Source organism: Coregonus lavaretus (genome assembly GCF_964263955.1).
Source record: "Coregonus lavaretus genome assembly, chromosome: 5".
NCBI lineage: Eukaryota > Metazoa > Chordata > Actinopteri > Salmoniformes > Salmonidae > Coregonus > Coregonus lavaretus.
Genome location: NC_139992.1, coordinates 7,404,191 through 7,422,262, shown reverse-complemented (window position 1 = coordinate 7,422,262; position 18,072 = coordinate 7,404,191). Strand labels below are relative to the sequence as shown.

The 18,072-nt window shown below is 42.4% G+C and overlaps 1 protein-coding gene across 1 annotated transcript in view; it reads left to right on the top strand.

Annotated features, from left to right (window-relative positions):
- LOC311129526 (contactin-associated protein-like 5) overlaps positions 1-18,072 on the top strand; it is a gene marked incomplete at its 5' end in the record, with an annotated part of 125,677 nt that overhangs the window by 49,532 nt on the left and 58,073 nt on the right. Inside the window, one exon of the mRNA XM_084161820.1 lies at positions 3,576-3,769. Coding sequence (XP_084017946.1) covers positions 3,576-3,769 — 194 coding nt within the window. The remainder of the gene's footprint in view (positions 1-3,575; positions 3,770-18,072) is intronic.

Genomic DNA, 18,072 nt, shown 5'->3' with positions numbered 1-18,072 from the left:
TTGCCTCAGTAAATCTTGAAATTAAATTAGAAATTCAATGAACAGACACACACACAAAATAGTGGGGGGCTTCTATCACCAAAATACAATAGATCTACTTCTCACCTCACGCTTCGACAAGCTTCGCATATACTGGAGATGCATAGCTTAAATTGAGAGTTTTTTTTTTCTTAAGTAAAAAATATACTTTCTATGTAATTTCAAGCTTAGGAAAAAACATACTAGGATATCTGCATCTCAATGACAGGCTATTAATCATTCTCTGCTAGCATGTCTGTTTCTCTGTTAGTTTATCTGGGAGGGCCGCAGGCTAAGGGTTTATCAAGACTGTGTCCATATTTTAGAGTAATGGCTCTTCGTGTAACAGAATGCTGAAAATCAGACCAGAATCAAAGCCTATCGTTAGTTGTTTTTATTTCATGTTTACTCTCTGTTTTTCCAAGGCAGACCTACATTATTGAAGCCATTAATGGTTCACTAGTATAAAGACAAGAAAGAAAAAATCTAATTAGTTCAGAAGGATCAGTCTAGGGCACTACCAAGACTGATACATAAGGGAAAGCCTTTTACCACACTGTAATGAAAAACTGTAATTTATACAGTAATTTTAGGTATTATAAACAGTAGAAAATGTAGAAACAATTTACTGCAGCATACTGTAAATGTTATTTTATTAATTTTTTATTTCTTTAACAAGGGGAACCCATTGAGACCAGAGTCTCATTTACAATGGTGCCCTGAAAACAACATATAAAGTAATGTGATCAACAATTCAAACATGATCACTACAAAATTACAATTACAAAATTTCAAATAAATTATGTTACATTCAAAAGGGCAGTAGAAACAAATATATACAATAAATGAAAACGTGCAGTTTTCATTGGTCATGTTTTTTATCAAGAGCCCTAAATTCACCTTTTGGGGCTTAAGAATCAAGTTTTAGAATGACTTGTAGGTCATTCCAGGATTGATGGGCACACAGTAACTTAAAGCAGTCTTCCCTAACTCAGAGGAGACCCTCGGAACCTCTAGAACCAACCAGTTGTGAGTCTTATAATTACTAGATTTCCAATTTAGAAGTGAGGTGAGGTAGTATGGGAGTTTTTGGAGAAGTGTTTAATATTTATTTAACCTTTTTTTAACAAGACATATTGAGACCTAGGTCTCTTTTCCAAATGCACCCTGTGTAATACAATATAAAATATACATTACACACAATATATATACACACATTAAAATACAAAAATACAGTAATGGCAAGCACAAATAAAACATCACAAATCACCCAGAAAAACAGTTACATTCCTCCACAAATAAGTCCCCAATCAATACTTTAAATTGCCTGAATGTCACCAAAACATTAAGATTAAATGTATTTTGAATTGTGTTACAGCAATTTTACAGATTTGTATGCACTCACTAACTGTTAGTCGCTCTGGATAAGAGCGTCTGCTAAATGACTAAAATGTAAAAAATATTTACCTAGCTTGGTGGAGATCCTAGGAACTTCAATAGTTAATCAAACCTGTGAAAGGGTTAGGCAACTCAGATGTCTGTACTTCAACAGCAACGTTAGATAAGATGGAGGTTCATGAAGTAGGGCCTTGTAAACAAAAAGGGAGTAATGTAGAGATCAATGGGTCTTTAGCGAAGTCCAGCCAACCTTTTGATACAGGATACAGTGAAAACTGTCGACTGTAACAAAACGAAGGGCACTATGGTAGATGGCATCCAAAGCTTTAAGTATGGTAGCAGCTGCACTTTGATAAAAACATATCACCATAATCAAGAACAAATAATGCTTAGAGCAGCACGATCTGTTTCTGTAAAAAAAGACAACTTTAAATCTTAGCTTCTTAACCAGCTCATCTATATGTTTTTTAAACGTCAAATCCATGTCAATCCAAATGTCTAAGTATTTATATGCAGGAACACATTTCATTAGAGAACCATCTAATGAGTGAACGTAGTTAATCTGAAACACTCTTACGAGAGTTTAAAAACAACATCTATTTTGTTTTGCCCGTATTAAGCACACATTTTAAATCAGCAAGGGATTCCTGCATAGCTATAAGATCTGACTGTAGTTTTGACACAGCCAGATCAACATTCGGGGCAATAGCATACATAATGCTATCATCTGTATACTGTATACTGTAGATGAAGTTAACAATTTTTAACAGATTGACCAATGGTGTTTATATAAATATTGAAGAGAACAGGTCTCAAAATCAACCCCTGTGGTACACCTTTACATACTTCAAGAAATTCTGACTTAACCCCATCAATCACAATGTGCTGAGGTTCTGTCACTAAGACAATTATGAAACCATGATTAATAACCAATGTTGGCCACTTCTGGTAGTCAGAGAGTCCCAGCCAACAGAACTATATATGAGTCAATATTGTGTATGGATCATTATGGTGCATTGGTGCATTATGGTGCATTGTGGGAAAATCGCTGTATTTCCAATGGTACTGTAATTCCACCCCATAGAATACTTTAGAGCACCAAAAACCTTTTGACCACTATTGAGTGCATGGTGTTGTTGTGTCTGGCTCATTAACATATTTGGAGGCGTGCCTTGTAAGAGGCTATATTTGTTGCATCCGTGAGTGAGAACGCTGTACCAATTATACTCCTATGTGGTTACAGTGCCCCATCAATTTAAATTGCATAGGGGACAGATTGGAGTGGCAGCAAGTCTTAAACCTTAAAACGGTTGAGCTGTTTTGTCATGTTGTTGCTGCCAGTTTGGAAGCCGTTGTTAAGGCCTCTAGAAGTGCAAGTGATATAAAACACCAAATATTCATTAATGTGTAAACACTTTACCTAACAGCTAATCTGCTTGCATCAATCCCAATCCCTGCTTGCACCAATTACAGTGAAATACTTTGAAATACAAACCGCTTCCCGCCAATGAATTTCATGTATTCATTCATTCATTCTGATTATGGTAGCATTTAGTTTTTTTTTACAGTATAATACAGTCAATTTTATGGTATTGTACTGTGTGTCATTACACAGTACTTGCTTTGATACCATATTCATATTACAGCAGGTGTACTGTAATATGAAATACAGAATTGTACTTGCCACTGAGCTCCCTGTAAGCCCTTTACAGTGCACTGTCCGAATCACCTCCAATAAGGCGACATTAAACTGCTTTTAGACAGGGTTTAGATAATTCTGCAGTGCTCATGAACACCTATAGTAGAGTACAGCCAGGGAGTCTGAATGAATTAACCCAAATGTCCAGCTGAATAATGCCTTATTATTCCTGTCTGACACAGCAGAATCACAGCCCTATGGCCATAATAACTGCCACAGTTACCAGTCACCAGACACAATCCCACTCTCTCCCACACATTCAATATTCTCTGAATCGGCTGGAGCTTTAAGGAAAACAATCTTTCACACTGGAGCTGTCTGGACTACGCATCTGTGTGTGTGTTTGTGTGTGTGTGTGTGTGTGTGCATCTTTCTACTCCTGCTGTGTCACACCTAGCCATGCTAGGTCACTTTCTGCACCTTCCTGTTCTGAGCTGTTTTCTCTCTCTGGTCTCCCAAGGAGCGGGAGGCTGGTCTCCCCAGGTGACAGACAGACAGCCGTGGCTGCAGCTGGACCTCAGGGACAGGATGGAGGTGACGGCCATCGCCACCCAGGGGCGCTACGGCGGCTCAGACTGGGTCAGCGGCTACCTGCTGCTGTTCAGTGACACAGGCCGAGCCTGGAAGCAGTACCGACAGGAGGACGGGGTGGGGGTGAGTCTCCTCGTTGATTATTTATTTACCTTGCAAGGCTCTGTTCTCTATTTTAATCCTTTAAAAGTTTTTTCAGGCTGTTAACTTTGCCAAGCGTGTTCATTTATATGCGAGAGCATCAGTTCTATAACTGTCATTCCTCATGACAACGGTCCGAATAGGCGTTATATCTGACAGTAACGACAGATATCCTTGGGGATATACGTAGCTAGCTAGTTTGCCTCCCACCTGTCAACTCAGAGGCAAATGCTGACAGCAATGTTTGGGTTTGCTGAAGTAGATTTGAATCAGACTGAAAGAAAGTATATGGAGGAATGACACTGCTAAATACGACTTCTGGTTAAGAAACGTCTGACTCAGCGTCTGAGCTCTCCATCTTCCTTCTGCCAGATAAGAGGGAGTTTTAATCCACTCTTTCAAGTCTTTACTTCTGTTTAGCATTGCCATGAGGGACAGACAAACGGTTATCAAGGTTTTTAGAGTCAGACTGTTTTTTGTTCCTGTGGTTTGAAATCATGACAAAGGATGGCTTTTGCAGATGCACATACAACTCATCAGGCAACTAGAACCCCCTGGACAGACATAAACACATGCTGCAACTCTTCAGGAAACTAGAACCCCCTGGACAAACATAAACACATGCTGCAACTCATCAGGAAACTAGAACCCCCTGGACAAACATAAACACATGCTGCAACTCATCAGGAAACTAGAACCCCCTGGACAAACATAAACACATGCTGCAACTCTTCAGGAAACTAGAACCACCTGGACAAACATGAACACATGCTGCAACTCATCAGGAAACTAGAACCCCCTGGACAAACATAAACACATGCTGCAACTCATCAGGAAACTAGAACCACCTGGACAAACATAAACACATGCTGCAACTCATCAGGAAACTAGAACCACCTGGACAAACATAAATACATGCTGCAACTCATCAGGAAACTAGAATCCCCTGGACAAACATAAACACATGCTGCAACTCATCAGGAAACTAGAACCTCCTGGACAAACATAAACACATGCTGCAACTCATCAGGAAACTAGAACCACCTGGACAAACATAAACACATGCTGCAACTCATCAGGAAACTAGAACCCCCTGGACAAACATAAACACATGCTGCAACTCATCAGGAAACTAGAACCACCTGGACAAACATAAACACATGCTGCAACTCATCAGGAAACTAGATCCACCTGGACAAACATAAACACATGCTGCAACTCATCAGGAAACTAGAACCACCTGGACAAACATAAATACATGCTGCAACTCATCAGGAAACTAGAATCCCCTGGACAAACATAAACACATGCTTCAACTCATCAGGAAACTAGAACCTCCTGGACAAACATAAACACATGCTGCAACTCATCAGGAAACTAGAATCCCCTGGACAAACATAAACACATGCTGCAACTCATCAGGAAACTAGAATCCCCTGGACAAACATAAACACATGTTCCTTTATCACACCATTCCAGAGTGTGGAATAAGAATTTTATTCATGTCCACACACGATTCAGAAATGTTGCACTTGGCTCTCTGTCCATTTTTCCCCCTCAGATGCAGTGTCATTGAAAAGTCACACTCTGGAGGAGGAAAGATTGATTTACTTATCAAGTCCTTTTATTGCCTCATCAAAATGGATGCCGTGTCTCACCCTGGAGGTGTGAACTTTTCATTACTCACACTCTCAGAAACACATGGTTGAAAGAGTTTAGCCCGACTACTCCTTTTATTTCTCCCGGTACAGTCATTTTGAGCCTATCTGATGCTCTAGGCCAGGCCCAACCACAGACCGACAACACGTCTATTGCTGGTCATTGAGGTGTTGCAGATGATGCCACAGCAATTCCAGTGACCTTTCTATTAGGTTCTGTCACTTGAAACCAAGCAGACATACACTTTGCAGTATTGTTGTTGGTGTAAGAGGTGTAGGAGCCATTAGATTCAGGGTAGTGGACATAACTGTGCTGACAAGCCAGCTTGGGCCTCTTATGTAGCTGACATTGACACATATCACTCCACACCCTCCCCACTGGGCACAAAAATTATTGAATCAACTTTGTTTCCATGTAATTTCAACCAAAAACATATCCGATGATGTTTAATCAACGTGGAAAACTGATTAGATTTGCAAAAAGTAATCAATGTAATATCATACTTTTTTTCATCCAAACTTTAACCTAAATCCAATGACATGGTGAAATATTTTGTTGATTTCACATTGAATTCACATTACTTGACAACTCAACCAAATGCACATCAAAACTAGACGTTGAACTAAACGTCTGTGCCCAGTGGATAATCTATCTTCATCTCCTAGCCTTTGTCACTTAACGGCAGGTGAACCTTGATTCCTCCTAGTGGAAAGTGCTGAGCGCAGAGGCTTTTAGAGTGCTCGACAGTACACAGTTATTACTGTCATTGCATATCTGCCCCCCAAAGATATGCATTTTAGACACTTTCATGCCTCATAAGTTGTCATCTCAAGGATAGTTTTCAAGGGCATAGTGCCATAGTCTATACTCAGAGGTACTTTGCTAGGAGGGAATGCATGTACTTTGTCTCTCATGAAAGTATTGACATTCAAAAACAGGTTGAACATAAAACTTGTTTTGGCCAAGAAAATTGGCACAATAATTTCACGATAATAGCATTGTTAATATTAATGAAAAGCTTTAACTTGGATTGCGCATCATTTGTTTCTAACTCTTAAACAAATAGATCAGGATAATGATTGGTATTTTTGGTCAACCATTACATACATAGCAGCTGAAAATGAAATCGTTCTAACAAAACAAACTACAGTTCTGCTTTGGTTTGTTTTGTCATTTAGCAGACGCTCTTATCCAGAGCGACTTACAGGAGCAATTAGGGTTAAGTGCCTTGCTCAAGGGCACATCGACAGATTTTTCACCTAGTCAGCTCGGGGATTAGAACCAGCGACCTTTCGGTTACTGGCACTATGCTCTTAACCACTAAGCTACCTGCCGACATTGAGATAACAAATTATTAACTTTGTTTCTAAATTCTAACATTGTAGCATAGGTCATAGGCTAATTCTGTCTACTGGGCATGTTTGAAAGGGTTAACGCGACATCAATTATGTTACATACCATATAGTTCTAAAAGTGCTGATAACCATAAGAATTAACATTTATTTTTCATTTAACCTTTATTCCACCAGTAAATCTCATGAGGTTTGTTCTTCCGTTCTCCGAGAGACTTTGCCCTTAATAAAGAAGAGGTGAATGTCACTCTCATGCAAACCATGGTGCTGTAAAGGTTTCCGAGGTTCAACCCACTCTTTATTCTCCATGAAAGGTGTCAGTGACTCTTTTGATCTAGGCACACGGCACTTTTCAGAAACTATTTGTCTCTCCTGTGAATCAGACAGGGCACATTTTTTTATGGTATTTATTGACATGCTGCTGGTAATTTTCACCAGGTATCCAGGATCAAAGACACTGAAAGGCCAGAACAGTTGCAACATTGTCCTTGCTGCATACACATGTGGAGGAAATAAAGACTTCGATGTAAACAGGTTGTGCTTCGTTAAAGCCTATGCTTCTTAAAATACGTATTTTATCTTACAGTTTAGGTCACACATTTGTTTTGAACCTTGATAAACAGGTCACATATTATGTAATATGAGACTTGTTAAGCATTCATTTAGGCCTTATGAAAGGCTTCATTAAGCATTCATAAGTTATACTTGGTTTAAAGTGTGACGATAAACAGATTAACAAACCTATTAGTGCTGAGTGCTGCTCGCAGGCTCTCATTACCCCTGATTGAACACATGACCACAACCTCCCTCTACTTCTGTTCATCCCTTATTTCCAGCTCTCTAGTCTTCCATTACATGCAGGCTTGAGCAGCCCACAGGCCATTCAATATGCAGTCTATTACCATGTGGAGATTGGGTAGCTTTAGACCAGGGTCTGGTGGTCAATGTAGAGCCTCTATGACCCTAATATGATGTACTATCTGGCCCATAGTCGTATCCAGTGGGTATAGCCAAGGTTGCCAGCCTTGCGTCACCACTATGACACACAAACGTACATCAGGAGATCGGTTTACCAATGACTCCATGATCGACGTTTTAAACCCAGCTTTTATTCTTCCAAGAGCACCAAATCCCAGTATCTGCCATCGTCTAATTAACATAACTTTGCATGGCCCAAAACATTAAAACAAAAGGCATAAAACTTCACACGCATTCTCTAAATTAATCACCACACCTCAACACTATGATAAAGCACACCCCTGAGTCGTTCCTCTTTGAACTATCCGCCATCCGACAATGTTTCCACTACATTCACATTGGTTCACTCTCTATGTTTCCACTACATTCACATTGGTTCACTCTCTATGTTTCCACTACATTCACATCATTGTCACTCAAAAATAATTTCTGAATTTAGTTGCTTGTAGAATAATGTTACAATGCAAATGTCATGTGTAAAATAGTTTTATTTTATGTCGTTTTGCAACTAAACCTTCCTTGCACTGCACTACTTTGTAATACTTTTTGCATAGTTGTTTCGTTGGGCTGGCCCTCATCCTCCAAGTATGGTTTGCTGCAGCCCAATATGGCGAGCGGAGTTTGGGCGAGTGGGTGTGTCGAAAGGAGTGGGTGTATGAAAAGCGAATCAGCTAATTGGGCAGATTTGTTGCCTCTCAAGACGTGTTGCGTGTCTGATTGGGCTGCACGATGAGTCTATAAGCCGGTGTTATATCGACGTGCCTGCCGACCTGTGGGTTCTTCTTACTGGGTATCACAGTCGTGTCGCCTGCGGAAGCTAACGTGGCCATTTTTTTCTCTCACATGATTTTATTTCAAGTAGGATAGCAACCCACACAATAAATAACTAATATGGATAACCATCTAGATGTCACATTGATTCATACATACATACATACATACAGTGTACTACTCAATGGGGAGGGTATGTCCCGCTTGACAAGCACTACTGTCCGGCAACAGCGTGGGAAGTAGCTACCTAGTAGCCAATATCAGGGTGACAGTCACAGTAAGCACACATACAACGAATGAAGCAACAGTACATCCATCATTCATACTTTTAATAAAAAATAAAAAATAGTCAGTTTTATATGTCACGCCCTGGCTCGGGGGACTCTCGTATGTTGAGCCAGGGTGTTAGTTTCTATGTTTTGTTGTGGGTTCTAGGTTATTATATTTCTTTGTTTGAGTGACTCCCAATCAGAGGTAACGAGTGTCAGCTGTTGGCTCGTTGTCTCTGATTGGGAGCCATATTTAACTATCTGTCTTTCACGTTGTGTTTGTGGTTTCTTGTTCATTTCGGTTTGTGTGAAACCGTAGACGTCACGTTTTCGTTTGTGTTTTTGATCGTGTGATCATTTATAGTAATAAAATATGTTCACCTTCAACGCTGCGCATTGGTCCTCTATGTTAGACGATCGTGACAGAAGAAACCACCAAGATGGGACCAAGCAGCGTGTTCAGGAGCCATCGCCAGGGAGATCCCTCACAGATCTCCTTCGCCTCCTGGACTGGGTCAAGCCGAGGGAGGAAGACAAGGGCTTGACATTATGGCAGAAGGGCGAGAAGCTGGCGAGGGATATGGAGACGTGGTCCACGGGTAGGAGAGACGCCCCGAAAATTTTTAGGGGGGGGCTCACGACGGCGGACCAGCAGGAGGCCGCGATAGAGCGGTCCAGTGGGTTGCCGGAGAAGGCCGCCGGGTTACGGGGGCCACTGGTAGAAGAGGGGATGGAAGGTGTGGAGGCACGGCGAGAGGTACTGGCGTGTGTTGCCAGTCCGGTCCGGCCCGTTCCAGATCCCGGTGTAGAGCCAGTGGTGTGTGTCCCCAGTACGGTCCGGTCTATTCCTGCTCCCCGCACCAGGTCGGGGGTGCGCGTCGCCAGCCCGGTCCGGCCCATTCCTGCTCCCCGCGTCAAGTCTGTGGTGCGTCTCGTCAGCCCGGCTCTGCCCGTTCCTGCTCTCCGCACCAGGTCTGTGGTGCGCGTCGCCAGCCCGGTCCGGCCCGTTCCTGCTCCCCGCATCAAGTCTGTGGTGCGTCTCGTCAGCCCGGCTCTGCCCGTTCCTGCTCTCCGCACCAGGTCTGTGGTGCGCGTCGCCAGCCCGGTCCGGCCCATTCCTGCTCCCAGCACCAAGTCTGTGGGGCGGTTCGTCAGCCCTGTCCGGCCCGCTCCTGCTCCCCACACCAAGCCAGTGGTGTGCGTCGTCAGTGCAGCACGGCCCGTGCCTGTTCCCCACACCAAGCCAGTGGTGTGCGTCGTCGGTCCGGCACGGCACGTGCCTGTTCCACTGGAGCCGGATCCGCCGCCTAGGCGGAGTGCCCACCCGGTCCCTCCCCTGTTGTGTTTCGTTGGCGCGGTCGGAGTCCGCGCCTTTAGGGGGGGGTACTGTCACGCCCTGGCTCGGGGGACTCTCGTATGTTGAGCCAGGGTGTTAGTTTCTATGTTTTGTTGTGGGTTCTAGGTTATTATATTTCTTTGTTTGAGTGACTCCCAATCAGAGGTAACGAGTGTCAGCTGTTGGCTCGTTGTCTCTGATTGGGAGCCATATTTAACTATCTGTCTTTCACGTTGTGTTTGTGGTTTCTTGTTCATTTCGGTTTGTGTGAAACCGTAGACGTCACGTTTTCGTTTGTGTTTTTGATCGTGTGATCATTTATAGTAATAAAATATGTTCACCTTCAACGCTGCGCATTGGTCCTCTATGTTAGACGATCGTGACATTATAACTGAAAATGTACAATTATTTGTTTAAAACTAACAGTGAAATACGACTCAGACTCATCCTCTGGCTTAACAACAGAAGTCCAAACTCTGGCGGTACGGTCGCTCATTGTACGGTAGTTGCATGGTAAGAAACTGAAGGAAAAAAACACAGCTCAATCAAAACCGTCTAACCCCTATAGCAGAGCGCTTTGGACACACCCACTCCTTTCCACACGCCCACTACTTTCCTTTCGAAACACCCACTCCTTTCCACACGCCCACTACTTTCCTTTCGACACACCCACTCCTTTCCACACGCCCACTACTTTCCTTTCGACACACCCACTCCTTTCCACACGCCCACTACTTTCCTTTCGACACACCCACTCCTTTCCACACGCCCACTACTTTCCTTTCGAAACACCCACTCCTTTCCACACGCCCACTACTTTCCTTTCGATACACCCACTTGCCCATATTGGGATACAGTTACCCCCTTCTCTCATCATCTGCTCTGTAAGCAATAGGTGGTGGGCCGTAGCAAGCTATCTGCTTTAGTTTTAAAGATGATCTCTGTCGTGGGAGGAGCTGTATATTTATTTCTTCTGAACACATGTCAATTCTTGCAAAACATTTCCAAATACTTAATTTTATGTTTGTTAGCTGGACAGGCAAATGTCGCAGAGTATTAAACTGTAAACCAATCAAAACTTGTGTACTATCCATGGTACTATCTCTGCTGATCAAGTCTGCCAATCACGTTATCCGTATCTAAGGTAGTAGACAGCTGGTGACATCTCGAGAGATATCTCCGTCCGACAAACTGCTATCAGATAAAGTATTTTTGATTTATTTGTAATCTAACTATTTAGTTATAGAAATGTGATACCATCAATGCAAGCTGTAAAATGACTCCCAACTTAGAACACAGCAACCTTAGTAATGTAGCTATCTTGCTAGTTAGCTAGCTAGTTACAACAAGTAGATCTGTTGCTAGCTAGCAGGAGCAGATAGCTTTATCACGAGCTAGCATGTCATTCTAGGACAAGGAGCATTTTAGCTATCAGTTTATTCCAAGTAATAATTTAAGACTACGAAAATCTATAGGACAAGTAGTGTAAATCTAATACAGTCATCAAGGCAGGACCCACTAATTTCATTCATACTGACAAATAAAAAATGCCACATTATCCCTGTCAATAGTTGGAGTAGGATGATTGCATGGCACCCTGCCTCAGACTGTCAGAATGTTCATTTTCCAGCTCACAAACTACATTGCTTTGCTGTGATCATTTATTTTATTCATTCTTATCTCTCACTTTTGTCTCATGTGATCTATTCAGCTCTTCTGTGTCCTGCTCCCAGAGATCAACCCAGTTCTATTCACCAAGCATAGGCTGATTCACTCACATGTGAGGAGAGCCATCCTACTGCAGTTTGAACTAGCCCTGCCATCACTATTTAGACATTGAGACCACATATGCATTTGCCTTTTGGCTTTGGGGGTTTTGTCTTAAACATTTTCATTTTAGAGTTGAACGCCAACTACAAATAGGCTTGCTTGTTTGAGCATCTCGAAGACTAAATTCAATGTAGAATCAGTGTAACAGGTGACAAACGGTGGGGAGAATTCTATTGTCCCCGTCAGAAGTCCAGGCTTTTTGCCATATATGGTAGAGTTATAGTCTCTGTACCACACAAGCACTTGTCTCTCTCTCTCTACATCGGTCAGCTACATTGGTGACCAGGGTGGGATCCTTTCGATACGCCTATGGGGCCTGGGCACACAAATGCTCCTAGAGAGAAGTGGGAATACTGAAGCATGTGTTGATGACAATTCTACAGTCTCATCAGAGGCCCATGCTTTTGGCATAGATGGTAAAGCTCTCATTTCTGGGCTGCAACGTTATAAGATTGTGCCTTCCGCGGCACTTGATATACATTGATTGGTAGGTTACACTATATTTAGATACTTCAAATACTGCCTAAGACACCTTTGCTATTTGTCTAACGTACTCAATAAATGGTGAAACAATATTTGTGATGGTGTTCTTTGTTCTAATGTACAGTTGAAGTCAGAAGTTTACATACACTAAGTTGACTGTGCCTTTAAACAGCTTGGAAAATTCCAGAATATGATGTCATGGCTTTAGAAGCTTCTGATAGGCTAATTGACATAATTTGAGTCAATTGGAGGTGTACCTGTGGATGTATTTCAAGGCCTACCTTCAAACTCAGTGCCTCTTTGCTTGACATCATGAGGAAATCAAAAGAAATCAGCCAAGACCTCAGAAAAACAATTGTAGACCTCCACAAGTCCGGTTCATCCTTGGGAGCAATTTCCAAACGCCTGAAGGTACCACGTTAATCTGTACAAACAATAGTACGCAAGTATAAACACCATGGGACCACGCAGCTGTCATACCGCTCAGGAAGGAGACGCGTTCTGTCTCCTAGAGATGAACGTACTTTGGTGCGAAAAGTGCAAATCAATCCCAGAACAACAGTAAAGGTGAAGATGCTGGAGGAAACAGGTACAAAAGTATCTATATCCACAGTAAAACGAGTCCTATATCGACATAACCTGAAAGGCCGCTCAGCAAGGAAGAAGCCACTGCTCCAAAACTGCCATAAAAAAGCCAGACTACGGTTTGCAACTGCACATGGGGACAAAGATCATACTTTTTTGGAGAAATATCCTCTGGTCTGATGAAACAAAAATAGAACTGTTTGGCCATAATGACCATCGATATGTTTGGAGGAAAAAGGGGAAGGCTTGCAAGCCGAAGAACACCATCCCAACCGTGAAGCACGGGGGTGGCAGCATCATGCTGTGGGGGTGCTTTGCTGCAGGAGGGACTGGTGCACTTCACAAAATAGATGGCATCATGAGGAAGAAAAATTATGTGGATATATTGAATCAACATCTCAAGACATCAGTCAGGAAGTTAAAGATTGGTTGCAAATGGGTCTTCCAAATGGACAATGACCCCAAGCATACTTCCAAAGTTGTGCCAAAATGGCTTAAGGACAACAAAGTCAAGGTATTGGAGTGGCCGTCACAAAGCCCTGACCTCAATCCTATAGAACATTTGTGGGCAGAACTGAAAAAGCATGTGCGAGGAAGGAGGCCTACAAACCTGACTCAGTTACACCAGCTCTGTCAGGAGGAATGGGCCAAATTTCACCCAACTTATTGTGGGAAGCTTGTGGAAGGCTACCCGAAACATTTGACCCAAGTTAAACAATTTAAAGGCAATGCTACCAAATACTAATTGAGTGTATGTAAACTTCTGACCCACTGGGAAAGTGATGAAAGAAATAAAGCTGAAAGAAATCATTCTCTCTACTTTTTTTCTGACATTTCACATTCTTAAAATAAAGTGGTGATCCTAGGGAATTTTTATTAGGATTAAATGTCAGGAATTGTGAAAAACTGAGTTTAAATGAATTTGGCTAAGGTGTATGTGAACTTCCGACTTCAACTGTATATGCATGAAACATACATTATGGAAAACATGTCCCACACTCAGTCAAAGTTAGTAGAATAATGAATGGATTGGCAAGATTTTGGCACCGTCAACTTTTAGAAGGTTAGTAGGAAAGTTAATAATTTAAACAACCTAAATATACTCAAATTCACTTAACATTTGATATTTGAAACTCCAACATTCATTTCCTAACTGCTTTCTCTATAATCCTACAGGCTCTTTATCGTTCTCCATTCCTTATATTCCAATGCATCCAACATTATACATGCCCAACATGGTATTGGGCAGCTATTCCTCTTGTTCCAGTCATGGGCTTCATCCGTTCCTCTTGTTCCAGTCATGGGCTTCATCCGTTCCTCTTGTTCCAGTCATGGGCTTCATCTGTTCCTCTTGTTCCAGTCATGGGCTTCATCCGTTCCTCTTGTTCCAGTCATGGGCTTCATCCGTTTCTCTTGTTCCAGTCATGGGCTTCATCCGTTTCTCTTGTTCCAGACATGGGCTTCATCCGTTCCTCTTGTTCCAGTCATGGGCTTCATCCGTTCCTCTTGTTCCAGTCATGGGCTTCATCCGTTTCTCTTGTTCCAGACATGGGCTTACCAGCATCCTTTCAAGTAAATCAAACAGAAAATATTCATTTACATAAACAAAGTATACAAAAATCATCAGAACACAGCGTCTGTGATTGTTAGCTCGTATTTCTCGCATATCAGAGAATATACAGGATTTACAAGTATGCCTTTGTCATATTTTGTCAAAGTTTTCCGTCCCTGGTGCTATTCTGTGTTTTCTCCCTCATTGAACAGAGTAAATAATAGATTGTCTGTGATGTTTACCAATATGGATGTGTAGCGGAGCATCCGATGCAGTGGGATAACGAAGTGCTTGGCGTAGACCCCCTTGGAGAGCTTGGCTGTCTTAGCCTCCCCTGTAAGCCCAGCAACCATGGCACTCAGGTGCTCTTTGTGTTTGACACATAGCTAAGTCATCTTTCTGCAAGGGGAAAGAATATAAGTTAAAGATTGTAGCTAAAAGAAACACTAGGACATTATTTTCTAAAACTTGATACATCTTCCTTTTTGTAATGTACTGTTTGTTTTTCAAAATAGTATAAACTAACCTCGGAGAGCTTTCATATACTTTCAAATGTCTTCATTTGCCTATGTTGTCACAAGATACACTGAGTATACCAAACATTAGGAACAAGGACTCTACAAGCTGTCGAAAGCGTTCCACAGGGATGCTGGCCCATGTTGACTCCAACGCTTCCCACAGTTGTGTCAAGTTGGCTGGGGGTCCTTTGGGTGGTGGACCATTCTTGATACACACAGGAAACTGTTGAGTGTGAAAAACCCAGCAGCGTTGCAGTTCTTGACACAAACCGGTGCACCTGGCACCTACTACCATACCCTGTTCAACAAAGTCACTTAAATATTTCGTCTTGCCCATTCACCCTCTGAATGGCACACATACACAATCCGTCTCAGTTATCTCAAGTATTGAAAATCCTTCTTTAACCTGTCTCCTCCCCTTCATCTACACTGTTTGAAGTGGATTTAACAAGTGACATCAATAAGGGATCATAGCTTTCACCTGGATTCACCTGGTCAGTCTGTCATAGAAAGAGCAGGTGTTCTTAATGTTTTGTATACTCAGTGTATAGTCTAATCATTTTGTTATCTTGAATTCTGATATACTGAGCATCTTAGCAGTAGCAGCATAGCATACAGCAGGGGCGTGAATCGGTGTACCCAGGGGCTTATGTGTGTTCAGCTGACGTGCGTGACATTAGGAAGATTATCAGGGAGGTATTTACATGTACTTGATCAATGTTAGACCACCAATTTATGTTGATTTCCTGGCATTCATGCCTTCAATAAGGATGTTTCACATTGGGGTGTGTGTGTTCAGCTGACGTGCGTGACATTAGGGACCTCATCCTGAGAGAAGAAGAGTAAAGAGTCCTAATGAGCAGGGAGGGAGGCCGTTGGTTCAGGAGTGGATACAGGAATAGAAATAATGAAGTCACTGTGGGGTTAGGAGCTGTTTATGTGGACAGTGACTATACATAAACTCTGTGGTCCAATGGGAGGTATTCTGCCCTCCTCAGAGTTCCAGACAAATACTCTGGTTCACATCTGCACAGTAATTGGATGGATGCGTTGTCGCCATTTTTTCCGATCTGGAATAACAAGGGCTGTTCTGGGACGGGTTTTGGCTTCCATTGTGTTTTAAAATAGATCACTCATACGGGAGAACAATGTTCCTTACATGATGCAAGATCACTGCTGGGGCTTTTGAAAAGCAAGCTGAAAAGCTTGAGGTCACTGTCCCTGCTGAATCACTTCTTATACAGTGATGAAAAAAAGTATTTGATCCCCTGCTGATTTTGTACGTTTGCCAACTGACAAAGACATGATCAGTCTATAATTTTAATGGTAGGTTTATTCGAACAGTGAGAGACAGAATAACAACAACAAAAATCCAGAAAAACACATGTCAAAAATGTTATAAATTGATTTGCATTTTAATGAGGGAAATAAGTATTTGACCCCTCTGCAAAACATTACTTAGTACTTGGTGGCAAAACCCTTGTTGGCAATCACAGAGGTCAGACGTTTCTTGTAGTTGGCCACCAGGTTTGCACACATCTCAGGAGGGATTTTGTCCCACTCCTCTTTGCAGATCTTCTCCAAGTCATTAAGGTTTCGAGGCTGACGTTTGGCAACTCGAACCTTCAGCTCCCTCCACAGATTTTCTATGGGATTAAGGTCTGGAGACTGGCTAGGCCACTCCAGGACCTTAATGTGCTTCTTCTTGAGCCACTCCTTTGTTGCCTTGGCCATGTGTTTTGGGTCATTGTCATGCTGGAATACCCATCCACGACCCATGTTCAATGCCCTGGCTGAGGGAAGGAGGTTCTCACCCAAGATTTGATGGTACATGGCCCCGTCCATCGTCCCTTTGATGCGGTGAAGTTGTCCTGTCCCCTTAGCAGAAAAACACCCCCAAAACATAATGTTTCCACCTCCATGTTTGACAGTGGGGATGGTGTTCTTGGGGTCATAGGCAGCATTCCTCCTCCTCCAAACACGGCGAGTTGAGTTGATGCCAAAGAGCTCGATTTTGGTCTCATCTGACCACAACACTTTAACCCAGTTCTCCTATGAATCATTCAGATGTTCATTGGCAAACTTCAGACGAGCCTGTATATGTGCTTTCTTGAGCAGAGGGACCTTGCGGGCACCGCAGGATTTCAGTCCTTCACGGCATAGTGTGTTACCAATTGTTTTCTTGGTGACTATGGTCCCAGCTGCCTTGAGATCATTGACAAGATCCTCCCGTGTAGTTCTGGGCTGATTCCTCACCGTTCTCATGATCATTGAAACTCCACGAGGTGAGATCTTGCATGGAGCCCCAGGCCAAGGGAGATTGCAGTTATTTTGTGTTTCTTCCATTTGCGAATAATCACACCAACTGTTGTCACCTTCTCACCAAGCTGCTTGGCGATGGTCTTGTAGCCCATTCCAGCCTTATGTAGGTCTACAATCTTGTCCCTGACATCCTTGGAGAGCTCTTTGGTCTTGGCCATGGTGGAGAGTTTGGAATCTGATTGATTGATTGCTTCAGTGGACAGGTGTCTTTTATACAGGTAACAAACTGAGATTAGGAGCACACCCTTTAAGAGTGTGCTCCTAATCTCAGCTCATTACCTGTATAAAAGACACCTGGGAGCCAGAAATCTTTCGGATTGAGAGGGGGTTAAATACTTATTTCCCTCATTAAAATGCAAATCAATTTATAACATTTTTGACATGCGTTTTTCTGGATTTTGTTGTTGTTATTCTGTCTCTCACTGTTCAAATAAACTTACCATTAAAATTATAGAATGATCATTTCTTTGTCAGTGGGCAAACGTACAAAATCAGCAGGGGATCAAATACTTTTTTCCCTCTCTGTACATGTGTTTCCAAGGTACAAACACCAAACACACAAAAAATTGGTCTTAGGTGTGCTGAGAAAGCGATGTAATTTATCATGGCAATTTGTATGACCTCCAAAAG